This window comes from Solea senegalensis, linkage group LG11 (genome assembly GCF_019176455.1).
Source record: "Solea senegalensis isolate Sse05_10M linkage group LG11, IFAPA_SoseM_1, whole genome shotgun sequence".
NCBI classification, from domain to species: Eukaryota; Metazoa; Chordata; class Actinopteri; order Pleuronectiformes; family Soleidae; genus Solea; species Solea senegalensis.
The window spans coordinates 8,407,502-8,423,328 of NC_058031.1; the positions used below are offsets into that span (position 1 = coordinate 8,407,502).

Consider the following 15,827-nt stretch of genomic DNA (forward strand, 5'->3'; position numbering starts at 1 on the left):
CTGCCAAGTTTGAAGCCTGTCAAGCAGCCGGTTGGACAGCTAAACAGACATACGTCCTTTCGTGTCCAATCCAATCCAACTTCATTTCTATAGCACATTTAAAAACGACGAGTTGACCAAAGTGTTGTACATCACATAAATACATAAAGCAGACAGGCAATACAAGCAATTCAATAGAGAAATATAAAACACAAAACTGGCAGTGTGAGAGCAATTCTAATGTCTTTGACAATATTTGGGAGCCACCACAGCGAAAGCCCCGTCTCCCTGGTGTTTTAATGATCTTGATCTAGGTACCACAAGAAGTGATTTTTCTGCTGACCACAGTGATGTCTATCAGGGCCTTTAAATGCTTAGAGGAAACATCCAAAGGATATCCATCTAATACATGTTTTATTTACCTCCCTCTCTTCAGACGCTGGTTCTCCATACAGAACAGTCAGCTGGTCTATCAGAAGAAGCTCAAGGCAAGTCCATATATCTTCCGACGATCAGTTTTCCCCAGGGCTAAAGAGGTTAAGTGCAGCGTTAGTGCGGGAATGTGACATGTTTTTCACTCAGGTGCTCACGGACTCTGTGTTTGTGAGTCAAGTGCTCTCTGCTTTTATCCGTGGATTCAGTCAGAGGCTCAATACATGCGTTTTTTTTGTAGATTTTACATAATGATAAGTTGATTTTGTGTCAGCAGGACTCTCTGACAGTGGTGGTGGAAGACCTCCGGCTGTGCTCCGTTAAACCATGTGAGGACATTGAGAGGAGGTTCTGCTTTGAAGTCGTATCCCCGTCCAAGTAAGAGACAATCTCACTGCCATAAAAATAGTCACATTATAATGAAACGTTACTACTATACGATGGACGATCATCAAATGTAATGAAAACATTCATGTTCTCCAGTGGATGAATCCTCATGACTGTTCTCATCAAGCTTTCACCAGCATGTCAACGTTTTCTTTTACCACATGGAATATCTCAGTGTCTCAAAACCGTTAAAACAGCTCAACATTAAAGTGGATTGTGGTGGACATTCACGTGTCCTTTACGAATAACTAAGGTCAAAATTATGATTTGTCTCATGTCCAAAAAAACTGCTAATCAAATTCTCTAAAGAGCTCTAATGCTAACATGTAAAATCTCCATTTTGTGTATATCACATACCATGTTGTACAGTAGGCAGTACCATGTGATTTGAACCACTGTGATGGTTTGTTTTGCAGGAGTTGTATGCTTCAGGCTGAATCTGAGAAGCTAAGACAAGCATGGATTCAGGCAGTTCAAGCGAGCATTGCTTCAGCCTACAGAGAGAGCCCGGATTCTTATTATATAGAGGTAAGTTCCTTATTGTATAGAGATAAGATTCTTATTATATAGAGGTATGTCTTGGTTTATTGAGTTTTTCCAATTTATGCTATTTTATACGTCCACCCCACTGCTTCAAAGGGAAATAATTAGGGCCTGTTCTTGAAAACAGGCGATTGGCATACAAATAAGAACTGGGGGGAAATGACTCAGCGGCGCCCCCCAAAGGTGAAACCTGGTAGGACCGAGCTGAAACTAATTTGCACCAAATTTCGCGAAACTTGGTGGAAACATGTCACAGCCCAAGACGAACAACAGTCTAACACGAAGCTAGCCATTTGGAATTTGACGTCCACCTTGGCGATTTGCATGTTTACTAATATGAACAACAAACTGAGCATGTTAGTCTTTCCAATTAGTCGTTCCGTCAATTTTTACCAAACACATCAAAGATGAACAGTTATCAAAAGGTCTCTCAAGGGCGTGGCCATGGCAACCATTGGAATTTTGTCTCAAATGGGCTTCTTTCAACTTTATTTACTTTTATATTTATTTGGCAAATACAATGTGTCGAATAAAGAATAAGTGGAAAAACATATTTTTCGAAAAAACCGAACCTGACATCTTCAAAGGTTGAAGCAGCTCCCAAATGTCTCGATCGCTCTCTCGTGGCTGGCTGCATCATAGGTCATTATCCCCATCTCAGCAGATGTGACTAACCTGGTACAATAAAGCAGACAAAGCCAGTGCATTTGTCAGAATGACTGCACCAATGTGGCATTTCACACTCTGATCTGTTGATATTCAGCACCTGGACAGGACTGCGTCCCCGTCGACCAGCAGTATCGATTCAGCCAGCGAGCCACGGGACCGCAGTGCCCGCAGCGAGACCATCCTGCAGCGGATTCAGAGTCTGCCAGGCAACGAGCAATGCTGTGACTGCAGCCAGGCCGACCCACGCTGGGCCTCCATCAACCTGGGCATCCTGCTGTGTATCGAGTGCTCAGGCATCCACAGGTAGAGTCCTGAAAGGAAAATCTAATTGACACTTTTTTGATCACACTAGTGGTTCAGCGTTAGCTTCCAACGTGGTTGTGATTCTACTACAACTCATCCTTACAGAGAAACGTTACACTTTCAAGAAAACAATTCAAAAGTGCACATAACGCCCATCATGCTGCTTTAAAATTCAGGTGAACATCACAAACATAAGAACAATGCACATGTGTGTAGATTTAGGTCTAAACTTTGTAGTCATATGCATACTTTAAAGGTATTTACAACACTCACAAGAGTATTACAAGACTTCTTTATGATGTCCTGACTTGAATCACTGTCAGTTGTTTTGTAGACTTGTATCACTCAGGGTGAGTTGGATGTTATCCTAGTTTCCTGGACCATACAGGACTGAAGGTCAAACATCTAAAGTTGTTAGATGAGAACATCAGAGCTGCCATGTGCTGGGAGGTTAATGGCTCTGATAACAGGAAGTGGTGCCAGCCTTCTGTGATTTTCCTTGTGCTGCTAAGGGGGCTCAGTGTGTTCCAGCACACAGTTCTGAAGGGACTAAAGTCGTCTCTTGGATCAGTTTGGCTTTGATTTAGAGTTTTTAGAAGAGAAGGGAAGTGGAAGACGGAAAATAAAAGTCCTTAGTTCACTTCACAGCGGGATCTTATTGAACATGACGTAATGGTGTTGAATGAAGTTTCCTGCTGCAGGTAATAACATTTCCTCCTCATCCAGATCAATGCACTGCTCTCATACTTAGGTTACATCACAGTGCTGCTTCACTGACTGGACTTTTCAAGCTCTCTGTAGGAAACAATCCCCTCCTGAGCTGTGTGTGTGTATTGTTTTAAATTGCATTATCAGTGTTTATGTAATAACAAACCCTGTTGAATATTCATGTTCCCTCTTTGGCTTCGGTTTCACACAGTGAGAGCAGACTTGGCCTTAGTGTAGCAGGGTAAACGAAGGGGAGAAACACTATCAGCTTTTTTTTTTCACTTCTACTGTGCCTCTGTTGCCAGGATACCAGACAGCATCATTGCAGGAACTCAGTGATTTGCATGACATTAGGTGCGGCTTCTCTGATTTCCCCAAGGATAATTTTAGGTTCTTGCAGCTTTACAAACCAGTCAGCGTCAAACACCACAGTCATGGGTGGGTTATGAGAAAATGGGCCTCTGAATATAGACCAGTGAACTACTATACCCAAACTGAATGGAACAGAAAATGGTTCCACATGATGTGCTAGTTCTTTGTTTTGTGTCTCTAGCTCTATTATTTTTTGTGGGCTGTGCAATTTGGACAACCTGATAAAATCAGTTGATATGGATAATATTCATGATTACCCTTCAGCAAAAAGTTAAAGAAACCAGTCAATTGTGGTTTTAAACTACTTTATTGACGGAAAAAAACAAAATCTTTTGAATCTCTTTGTATCCATATTGTCTCATAATTGAACTCTGTTGCTTCATATTAACAGTCACTTAATACTGATTTGGGTCCCGTTGGCCTATTCAGCAATCTATCTATTGCCACAGTTTATGAAAACATCTTGTTTCTATAGTGTGAAATATAAAGTGCTTTTGTTTTGCCACCATCTGCTGAGCCATAGTCATAACAAAGTCAAATATTTCCACCTCTGCCATCAAATCATGTCATCACCTCACAGAAACAGCATGTTATTTTAACCTGATACGTTTGTGTTGCAGGAGTCTTGGGGTTCACTGTTCAAAGGTTCGCTCACTCACACTGGACTCATGGGAACCGGAATTACTGAAGGTAAAGTTTGCCTCTCTTCGGTCCTTATTTAATCAACTTAATTAATACTATATGAGAACCACACTCATCTCAGCTTTAGACGTGCTGATAGGTGATTTATTTTGTGTGTGTGTGTGTGTGTTTTTATAACATAGTGAGATGAGCTGTTTCCACATGTTTTTAATCTTCTCTAACTTTGGATTCTGTGAACAGATTGCGTATTGATCTTCTTACCAAACTCTCAGCAAGAAAACAAATGTTGCTGTTATGGGTTAGAACAACATTAATGTCGCGTCTCTTGTCTTTACCTGTAGTTGATGTGTGAGCTTGGAAACAGCGTCATCAACCACATCTATGAAGGCTCGTACCAAGGACAAGGGGTGAAGAAACCTTTACCCTCCAGTTCAAGGTAAATACAGCTAAACTGTATGAACACCATCTCATTCATTATTTTACACTTGTTGCTCTTGGAACACTAAAATCGATGTCATACGTGGTTCGGTCTCTTGCAGGCAGGAAAAAGAGGCTTGGATTAAGGCAAAGTATGTGGAGAAGAAATTCCTGAAGAAGCTGGGCTGCACAGAGATTCTCATCAACGGGGAGAGGAAGCCGGAGCGGCGGTGGAGTGTGAAGAAGTGTCGGAGACACAACAGCGCCACCACCGTACCCAAAACACGGCGAAGATACCGACAAGAGCCCGGAAGCACATCCCCTTCCACACTCTCCGCAGGTAACCGTTTAACCGTCTTTTTGTGTCCTCAAAGAAAAAAGCTTTCCCTCTTTTGTGTTAATGTAAATTTTCTTTCCACCGTATACTTAACCTCTCACTTTCACTTGTGATTGTCTCACAGCTGCTGCTAAGTTCAGACGAGAATCCCTGTTTTGTCCCGATGAGCTGGACACGCTCTTCTCCTACTTTGATACAGGATCTGGGCCTCGAAGTAAGCAACTCATTCTCTTCACCCTTCACATACTGCTGCACATTTTACAGCCTGTCATGTAGATTAAAGTCAGGATGCGGATAAGAGGCTTGAATCTTAAGTAGAGCAGGCAGCTAATGCAGATAATTCCAATCAGCCCGACAGAGAGCAGAAGTATCTAATGTGTCCATGTTGTGGCATCTCCTGGTCCGGCAGGTCTGAGCAGTGACAGCGGGTTGGGAGGAAGCACAGACGGCAGCACGGACATCCTGGTGTTTGGCTCGGTGGTGGACAGCGTCACAGAGGAGGGTGAGTCCATATGGGGAACGTTAAACAGATGGTCCTGTTTGACACACTCATGCGCTGTAGGTAGGAGGTGTAGGGGTGAAAGGCAGCCAGTCCGGTTCTGCAAACCACTAAAATATTCAGTGATAGTACATACTTGGTGGAAAGACCAGAAAACATTTAAATTCTAGTACATTTTTGTTGTCAATTATATCCAATAACTTCCCTCGTAACCTTTAGTGCTCCCGCGTAAGCATATATGGTAAACTGCCGTGGAAATAATACTTGGTTATTGAGTTATTCTGGGGGAAAAAAGGATATAAGACACTCTATATTGCACATTCTTATAGCCTCTGTATATAACATTTAACATAGTAATGGTGAGAAAAAGCAGCCTAAATGCTCTGTCTTCTAAGGGTTAAATTAAGTTTCACATTTTTGTATTGGCATTTTTTATAAGCAGATGTTGCACTGGTAGTATTGTATCCAATTACTTTATACAGTGTGCATTTTCAAATGTTAGTGTCACACAATTAATTTTACATATGAATAATCAACATCTGGACATACTTTAACACTTCTAAAGTGAAATATGTTAAAATATATGTTTTTCTTTAATTGTGGTTGATTTTTATTTATACGTTTATTCAATAATTTACCTCTTGTGTTGTGTCATGAAATGTAACATACATGGTCTCCTCTTTGTCAACTACAGCACTTAGCTAACAAAATATGTTTTTGCCCAATTTTTGTGAATGTTTATTTTATAGATACATGTTTTCAATATTGAGTTATTGAATGTTTTTCTTTTGCGTCTGATGCACCAAGCCAAGGAGAGGTAAACAATGTGAACTAATGAAAGTTGTGGTCATTGCACTGGCAAGAATTAAAAAAGTCCTTTGTAGGAATAATGTGTACTAATAATACAAATGTCATATAAATGTTGTGGCATTTAAAATTTATTTTGAATGAAGCGTCAGTCATAGACAAAAACAACCAGATCAGCCACAATATTAAAACCGGACGATAACTCATCGCACTGTAATCTATCGTCATGGTGACATTAAATGTCATCCCTACAGAACTCCCACTGAAACAGCAAATAAAAGTTAAAATAAAATGAGATCTGACAATAACGACGGAAGCAAGGAAACAACAGGAAGTGAAGGATGGATTTGAGCTTAGTTAGCTAACATTTAGCCAAAAGGCTACATCTATGAAGCTAGCAACAAGGAAGGATGTTATATAAAGGTGTTTTTTTTTGTTTTGTTTTTTTATAAATCTAATGAATTTTAGGTTAGTTTTGCTAGCTAATATTTACTTAATTAGCTAAAAGAAAATGTAAATGAGTGCTTCCCTAGCTGGCAACTAGCTATATAGTGAGCTATTTATAAAGTAGTACAGGAACAGGAAGTTTGCTTGTAAAACAAATACAGACATACAAGAATAGGTGTTATATATTTTATGTATCTTCTTATGCTGCTGTGATATAAACAATCTGTCTCGTTTCCTCGTCCTCAGAGTGTGAAGTGTCTGACGACTCGAGCGGTGACGCCGAGCTGGAGGCGGAGCCGGAGACGTCAGACCCGGAGGACATATGTAACCTTCGTCCTGGAGCGCTGCTTTACAAAGCCTCCAAGGCTCGCAACCTGCCCGTCATGGCTGAAGCTCTAGCTCATGGTGCTGATGTCAATTTGGTGAATGACGAGGATGAAGGGAAGACGCCCCTCATACAGGCTGTGATCGGGGTGAGTGGCATCATCAGACCCAGGGAAATGTTTCAGCAATTGTACAAAAGGACTTAAAGGAGCATTTTAGTATCAGGATCAGGACAAACTCAAAATATACCTATTTGTAAAGTACACAGCATTAGAATAACTGTTAAGTGACAGAGTGCATATATGAAAGTTGCTCTTGTATTAATTATTACCAGAAATAGTCATGCTGACAAAAACTATCACAAGGCATCATCTGGGAATGAGTGAATATCTAAAATACATTAAAAAAAAATCACAGTTGCTCCTTTATTTCAGGGCTCACTGATTGCATGCGAGTTCCTGCTCCAGAACGCTGCTGACGTCAACCAAAGAGACGCGAGAGGGAGGTGCCCCCTGCATCACGCCACGTATCTGGGGCACACGGGGTGAGTCACAGGAGGAAGAAATAACTGTTTACTCCAGGCTGCATCATTAGTATAATTTGTAACCACTTCACACTCACTCAAACACCTTTTTGTTGATGGGATGCTCAGTATGCAGAGCGCGACGGGCCTCATACAAGAACCACTTAAGGATAAGACTGTACAGACTGTAAAACCCTTGGAGGCTAATTGTGTTTGTGATGTTGGGCTATTTAAATAAAATTGACTTGACTTTACTTGTAAGTTAAGTGAATCAAAAGAAAAAAAATATTTGCTATGACTGACCTCATTTTGCTTTGTATTCCCAGGCAAGTGTGTTTATTCCTGAAAAGAGGAGCGACACAGAACGACGGGGACGAGGATGGTCAGGATCCTCTGAGTATAGCAGTGCAGCAAGCCAATGCAGATATAGTCACTCTGTATGTTAACATAACCACATCCTGTGGTTGTATTTTCTTTGAAAGATTTTTTTGTTTTTTTTCCTCCAGCTTTGATGTTTTTTAACACTCTGCTGCTCTATTTTTTCCTCCTTCTCTTTAGTTTGCGTTTGGCCAGGATGAACGAGGAGATGCGGGAGTCGGAGGGACCCTTTGGACAACCAGGTCAATACCCAATCAGCAGTCCCACTGAGCAGCAGTATAAGAAATGCATTCAGGAGTTTATCTGTCTCACTATAGCAGAGTGTTAGAACCAACCACAGTCAGGTTAAAACAAAAGTGTTACGTGGGACTTTTCACCACGAGATTAACTCCTAACATCTCTACATCAGACATATCCAGACCAGTTCTCCTCTCCAGCACTTGTCTTGTCCTCTTAAGACCAGAAGCCAGAGTCCACCAGCAGTCAGCTCTCCTCTCAGGATCACGAGAAATCAGTGTTAACCTCCTTAAAATGATGTCAGATGTGAGTGACTGACTTTGCCAAAACAAACATCAGTGTGGGTGATGTCCAGTCACTCTTTTCACTGCCAGGAGAGAGTGAGCCATGTTTTTGTTTTTTTTGTTTTTTTAAAAAGAGAGATTATAGTGTCTAGCAATCAGATGACCGCCAGTAAAGTCAGCAGCTGTATACTCGGGACCAACTTAGCCCTTTATTGCAGGCTTTAGCGGGTACAGTGAGCTCTGAACCAAAGACCTGCAGCAGCTCGTTTGCTGAGATATTTTGGACGTCCTAGTTGCGGAAGCACCAATTTTCTCACAGACAGTGTTATGTGACTCACAGTTGGAGCTTGGATGACAAGGAAAAGTTTAGTTTTATAATCATGAGAAAAAGTCTTCGTTTGGAGAAATGTTGGGATATTTCTTAACCTGGACTGTCAAAGTGCATTTTGACGTAAAACAGAACATAAGAACATAAAATTAGCTAAAACTGTGGTGTGTAACATATATAAGATATTAACAAACACACCTTTATTTTATTCAAAAACCATTGTGAAATGGTAAAAAAAAAAAAACAACCCTGCAACACTGTGCTAGTTTATATCTGCCCCACACTAGAGGATAATTGGCCAGATTTTGGTCCTGATGTGGTCCTTCAGACAATTGTGGTTGCCTTCTAATTTTAGGCTGATTTCAACAGATTATCCTGTAGTGTGAGGGATTAACAGACGCAATTTTACCATCATTAAACGTAAAAGCCATGTTGATTCCATCTTCCCAGTCATGACTTTTTTGATTTTGTTATGATTGTTCGCATTTCTCAGCACAAAATATCGCACACACAGCAGCTATTGACTGACGACACCGACAGTCTGCCTCCGTGTCTGTTTATATTCGCCAAGTCACGTTAAATCACGTGAGTTTCTGTGAGATCCCAAATCCCTGGAATCTCCTCCCTGAAATTGTTTGATTAAACACCAAGTGTGTGGTCCTGCATCTTGACTGGATCGTCTTGTCTAAATAACCGGTTAGAAAGTTTGTTGAATCTGTGGTGTGGTTTTTAAAATCCAGTCAGATTTGAAAATCCTCCGGTGTGAGGCAGGCAGTAGTATGACTGAAAATGTAGGTATTTTAAGGAACTTGTTATCCGTGGTGATAGAGCTCTTTATTTTCCACTGCAAGGCTGTGATAACTGTGACGAAGAGCAAACGTTTTGGGCGATTCATCGAGCAAAGCTTTTATGTTTGAGTAAAAGCGAACATATGCACTTTTTTCTTAACCAGGGTTTTGTTTTCTTTTTGGATAAATAACCTTTTTAACGTTTTTATTTTTCCCTCTCAGAAGAGGTTTGAATGCTTCCCTTTTCTTTAAGTGTATGACAGTAAAATTCACAGAGCAATAGTGCAATGATATATTTTTTTTCCTGGTACAGATAATCTGTATTTTTTTTCTTTTTTTTTTATATTCTGTTTGACAACAATGCAGATGGTATTTTTTTAGGCTGGATATATTTTGTTAGATTTTACTTTGCTGTAGCACCAGTATTATATTCTCATGATGAGAAAGTGAGCCAGTATACTTTCTTTATACAGAATCATGTGGAGTAATTGCAGTGTAAAATTGCACAAATGTGTATTACTGTATATACAGTATTTGTAAAAATGTTGTTGTTAATCTAATGTTTCATGATTTGGCCAATATTACATTTGTTTTTGTTTATAGTGCATACAGTAGATGGCTGTTGCTCAGGTTTCCCTAAGCCTTGTTGCTTTTGTTTACTTCTGTACCCAGTGTATGTGACTATTTGATATTTAGTATTGTTGATTAATGTTAATATTGGCATGATATTTACTACTCAATCATGACAACAGTGCATGAAATGACATTCAATACAGAAATCATTAGAACTCAACACTAATGTCCCACTGTCTTCCATCGGCCGGTTTCACGTATGTGCAAAAAGCTCGATGACAATGAAGTATTTAATGACCGTTTATATGGTCTAAAATGATTTATTTGACCCCCCTCCCCTTTGGTATGTTACTATAAATGACAGTAATCCAGAATGTGCTGGAGATGACTGTTCATTAAAGCCTTGTTTGGGACTGACCATCCAATGTTGTCATGTTTTTAGGCAATGTTTGTCTAAGGAAAACTATGATAAAAGATTTTTCCAAAGATGTTTTGTCACAAATATGGACTGTTAAGTTTTTAGTTCAAACCAAAGACCAGAGACACGTTTTTAGGAGCTTCTAAATCTTCCACACTTAAATAAATACCCCTCTTTGGCAATTAGGAATGTTATCAGTTATTGCCAAATTTACATGCATGGTGCTTTTAACAATTAGTTTGTACCACAGTCTCTGAATAAGCAAACAGCTTCAGGCAGAAACGTTAACATTCACTACATTTTTATTAGGGATAGGTCAAAATGGCTGAATCATACGAGAATAAAGTTGTAATATTATGACTTTATTCTTGTGATGTTACAACTTTATTCTCATAATATTATGAATTTATCCGCGTAAGTTTACGACTTTATTCTCATAATGTTGCAACTTTATACTCGTAATATTATGAGCTTATTGTCATACGATTACATTTTTTTGTAGTTAGTGTAAATCTTACATAACACATTAATGCATCATTAAGCACAGAGAGTCACGCAGGACTTGATTATCAGCACAAATGTAACACATTTTTGCTTGAAAGTCATTAAAAGGATAATTTGGACTGATTTTGATATTGAACACATAACATATTGATCCCCAATTTTTATATAGTTGGCAAAAAGATGACAACAGTGGTCGAAGAAAAGATTCCTGCTATCTGAACTAGGCTGTTTCTGTTGATTACTCATTACTCTTTCTAGAAAACACCATCTTAACATGCATTAACGTGATTTAGCACTGAAACGTTCAGCAAAGTTAATTTCATCTCATTTCCTCCTTTCCCTTGTTGGTTTGTTTGTCGGTGATATATTCAGTGCATCTTGAAACACTCACACACTCTCTCTTCATCCAGCATTATCTTATTTTGTGCAGTATTTTTTACTTAAGTTCACAGGAGCAGTTTTTACTTGAAGAGTTAACGTTGACCAGTCATTGACATGGTGCCAAGGAATGGTTACTGTTACTGTCTGCAGCATATAGTACTTCAACAAGTTGACTGTTGTGTATATTAACTAAAAAAACAAACAAAAAACTATTAACACTTTAACTGCCTGCTTCTTAAAATGCAATTTTTAACATTGTTGTGTTTTTCTGTGTCTGACTGTTTTCTGTAGAATTTCTCTGAACGTGTGTCTGTAAGTGAACAGTATGTGTGTGTGTATATTAACACTTAACTGCTACCTGTGTTTGTTTTTCTTTGTTTAACCAGTCCTACCAGCGTCTTTCTCAAATGATACTGAAATAAATGGACAACGTGACTAAAACTAACCTCTACCTTTGCTTCTTTGCTCTATTTCCATTTTTCCTGCCTTTTTACCACATCTAATGAAAAAAAACAAAAAAAACCTTCTAACATCATGCACTGCTGGTGGAGGTATTTACAATACTAGTATTAACAATACTATAGCGTATTTACTGTGTGAAGTGGAATTAATAACATGTTGGTAGTGGTAGTGGTATGAGTGTGACTAAAGTTATAACAAATATACATCATTATATTCTACTTTCATTGAGCTTTATCTACATCTGACCTAATTTTTCTCATGATGCCGCCATGTTTAAGGATGGAAAACCCCCAGAAATGTATTTTCCATATACTACATGCAAATTATTACATCGTGTGATGTGTCAATGATTAGCTGTGACAGCGCCCTCTAGTGAAAATAGCATGTTTTTTTTCTCCATATGCCAAAGCTAACCAAAATGACTTGATCTAGTGGAGAGTAGTAAAAATGATCAAGTCCAAGGCAAAAACCCCATATACAGTATAATAAAATGTATGCATTATGATTTATTAGACGTGAGATAAAAAAAAAAAATGCAGTTTGAATGAGTTTCAATGGGACATTTTTTGCCTTGGAGCTGAGCTGGCAATAGATTTATAAAACGTTTCCACTCCTCCTGAATACTATTAATAAACACCATATTATAATTACAATAACCTCTTTTGACCTATTTCTAAAGCCAACTGTCATTAAATACTTAGAAATTTGAAAGCGACATAGAAATATAAGGTGTCCAATTAGCAGTTCATATCAAATGATTTCTACCAAATCCTTACATTTTAGGAACTGATTCCAGCTCATAAATTGGCTTACAAATTATATCACACATGGAAAATTGATGATAAAACAGTTCAGCTGCAAATCTTAACTTAATTCAACTCTTTGTTTTTCTCCATACTTCTTTTAAAAACCAAACACTGGAGTTTAAAATAACTTGTGGGACAAACACCACATATTTAGTTTGAACTCACTGGTCCTTTTCCCACAAACACACACACACTAAGAGAGAGAAACCAGGAATGTTCATTCCTCTTTTTAATTAGCCGAGTCTGGGAGCTCTCATGGGACACAAAAGAGTTCAACTGCTTTTGTTATGCCTGTAGACTCAGCTGTTGCCATGGCTACAGGAAAAGTAAAGGCTCAGTATCTGGAAAGTTGAAAGAGGGGAGCGTCATTCATCAGGCTTTTTTCTTCCCCATGGCTCCTCTTGCTTTCTGTTTTGCTCATGGCGTTTATTTGTAACTTTGATATAATAGATGTTTTGACTATTCACAGCCTACGTCTAGAGATTTGTCTCTGTCAAAAAACACATTTACAAAAATAACATTCGAGGACTGACTGAGAAAGAAGTAAAAACCATAATAATCTGCACATACCCAGTGACTCACATTCAGTATGTGTATCAGTACATTTACGTACTAAACTAATATTTTATGTTACAGTACACAACAAATGTTATGAGATAATATGACTTTAAAAGTAACAGTCAGGTAATAGTTGATCAGAATTACTTTTACTGTCAGTGCAAGACCTTCAAATGTAAATGGAAATTAAAATAATCAGATTTTAAAATTCAGAAATTTGCTTCAGTGCATTAATGAATTAATCATTTTTGTATGTCTGCTTGTAAACTAAAAACCAAACTAAAACTATAATAAACTAAACTCAAACTATACTAAAACTATAATAAACTAAACTAAAACTATACTAAAACTAAAGTAAGCTAATACTAAACTAAACCAAATTAAACTGAACTAAAACTAAACTTAAACTGAACTAAAATTATGCTAACACTGAACTAAGCTAAAACTAAACTAAAACTATGCTAGAACTAAAACTGAACTAAAACTAAAATTATGCTAAAACTGAACTAAACTAAAACGATGCTTAAACTAAACTAAAGCTATGCTAGAACTAAACTAAAACTGAACTAAAACTAAACTAAAGTAAATCTCTACTAAAACTAAACTAAAGTCCCACACACATTGTCTGTTGTTATTGGTAGAATTACCATAATATTACTCTCATATTCTACATAATTATTACCATACTATGTTACTGTACTGTAATGTAAAATACACCACAACATCTTTCCAATTTGTGATAAACCATGATTTTCATCATTATTTTCACCATTGTTTTCCTCATCAGGCGACGCCACGTACCTCGACATCTTCCGAGAATTTTCCCACATGGCATCGCACAACCCGGAGAAGCTGAAACGGAGGAGCGTGCACTTCCGACACTCCTTCAGGTAGTAGGTCGTCTGCTGCCGTGTCCATGTCGACACCCGGGACAGGAACAAGGTCACATACTTGAAAAGTGCAACAGCCACTTTCCAGACTCGACTCTAATTATACAATTATGGATGTACTGTATGTTAAACATCATCAACATGTGATCCTGAGGAGAAACACGGACCGAGGCATCTCATTAAATCATCATATACCACCCAGAAAAATGTACACAGTCACATTTTAAGTGAAAAATAAGAATGATGTTACGATGCTGTTTTTTGTGTTTAATAAGCTGCATTAGATCGGCATTAGACGTGTCCTTTGCTGTTCTGAGATCAGGCTTTTATGTCGATAGGTTGTCGCTTCATGAGGATTTGCTGGTCCTTTCCTCTTTTATATAAGTAAATAAAGCATTTTTTGGTTTACACAATGTTAGATTTGATTTTTGATAAAATGTCAAGCACTTGTTTCTTTTGTTTTGTTTTATGAATCAATTTCCTCTGCGTTTACTGAAGGAAATCCATCACTACTTTCTCTTTATATGTAATGCATGCAATTTACTCCAATTATATATATCTCATCATTACCTAAACTTGAATTCTGCCATTGTAAGGATATAGATTGTCGGACCATTATTGGTTATCAACAACCAATCCACCATCTTACTTTCTCTGTTTCTGAGCAAATCATTTTGTAATGTAATGTTGTATTTCTGCATGGACTATGCTGGTGTAGTCTTTGTAATATTGTATTCAAGTGTATGTGGCAGCACCACTATGAAAGGCAGTGATTGTGTTACAGTGAAAAATGATAATATATCTGAATGGACAGGAAACCTGATCTTAAGTTGGATTGAAATAAAAAAAAATCTGTGCTTTCATACTGTATGTGCAGTGAAAGATTTTTGCCTAAACCTTACATGCACTCAGTCTATAGAGTCTATGAAATGTTTTCTGGTAGCTGAGACATCAGCGCCCTCTTGTGTTGGAATGTGAGACTGGTGATTGAAACCCTCCCATAAAAGTTCAAGATATATATTTAAAAAAACAGGACATTGTTGATTGAATTATGACTTGTCATAATGACGTTGTGGATATCTATGACAAACCCCATACACATACAAAAGTGACAGATATCTATACGACTATAGGCTATATGACTGCATTTTTTGAACACACTGCCATTTCAATTTGATTTCTATTTTTACATTTAGTGTTGAAACCCCTTCAAATGTCGTGTTTTATTGTTTTCCACTAGGTGAAGTTATTTTTTTGTATGTATTGTTTTATGTAAATCTACCACTGACAGGAATATTTGAAATATAAATATTGAGGACTGAAGATAAAATGATGGCATTCATGAAGAATTTTTTTTTATATGGCAGTCTTTAATGGAGCATTTTTGTTTTTGTCTTAGGAACACGGGTGGAGTATTTAAGAGGTTGAAAATCCTAAAATACATAACTTGTTATATATGGTAAGGACTGAAGTTATTGATAACATTCATATTTTTTTCCTGAAAAATCCATTGATACATAATGTTTCTATGGCAGTCTTTAATATGGCATGTTTTGTGTCTTTTTTTAATGGATAGAAGTCAGTGTTGCTACCCATTTTGACACTCCCTGGCTCAGATAATCCCCGAGCCAAATACAATTTGCATATATGGGATGGAAAATAATTAACTTTTTGTGTGTTTTTTGCTTTAAAAATGTCAGTTTACTGACAAATCTGTAATTTAAGTTTAGTTAAAAAATCTAAAACAATCTATTAATATTTGTTATGTATGGACTGTAGTTAATTATGGCATTTCTAAAGATGCAGTCGTGCCGACATCCTCGAGTTCTGA

General features: G+C 37.8%; 1 protein-coding gene across 3 annotated transcripts in view; it reads left to right on the forward strand.

Moving 5' to 3' along the window:
* acap3a (ArfGAP with coiled-coil, ankyrin repeat and PH domains 3a) overlaps positions 1 to 14,866 on the forward strand; it is a 64,733-nt gene extending 49,867 nt beyond the window's left edge. For 2 of the 3 annotated variants that reach the window (XM_044038732.1, XM_044038730.1), the window contains 14 exons: positions 416 to 467; positions 689 to 789; positions 1,215 to 1,326; positions 2,105 to 2,313; positions 4,014 to 4,083; positions 4,377 to 4,471; positions 4,575 to 4,792; positions 4,914 to 5,003; positions 5,190 to 5,291; positions 6,789 to 7,015; positions 7,301 to 7,410; positions 7,716 to 7,826; positions 7,948 to 8,009; positions 13,894 to 14,866. In XM_044038732.1, coding sequence (XP_043894667.1) covers positions 416 to 467; positions 689 to 789; positions 1,215 to 1,326; positions 2,105 to 2,313; positions 4,014 to 4,083; positions 4,377 to 4,471; positions 4,575 to 4,792; positions 4,914 to 5,003; positions 5,190 to 5,291; positions 6,789 to 7,015; positions 7,301 to 7,410; positions 7,716 to 7,826; positions 7,948 to 8,009; positions 13,894 to 14,000 — 1,666 coding nt within the window. In that variant the 3' untranslated portion in view covers positions 14,001 to 14,866. The remainder of the gene's footprint in view (positions 1 to 415; positions 468 to 688; positions 790 to 1,214; positions 1,327 to 2,104; positions 2,314 to 4,013; positions 4,084 to 4,376; positions 4,472 to 4,574; positions 4,793 to 4,913; positions 5,004 to 5,189; positions 5,292 to 6,788; positions 7,016 to 7,300; positions 7,411 to 7,715; positions 7,827 to 7,947; positions 8,010 to 13,893) is intronic. The other variant, XM_044038731.1, reaches the window with a different exon arrangement.
* The last annotated feature ends 961 nt before the right edge of the window (positions 14,867 to 15,827 follow it).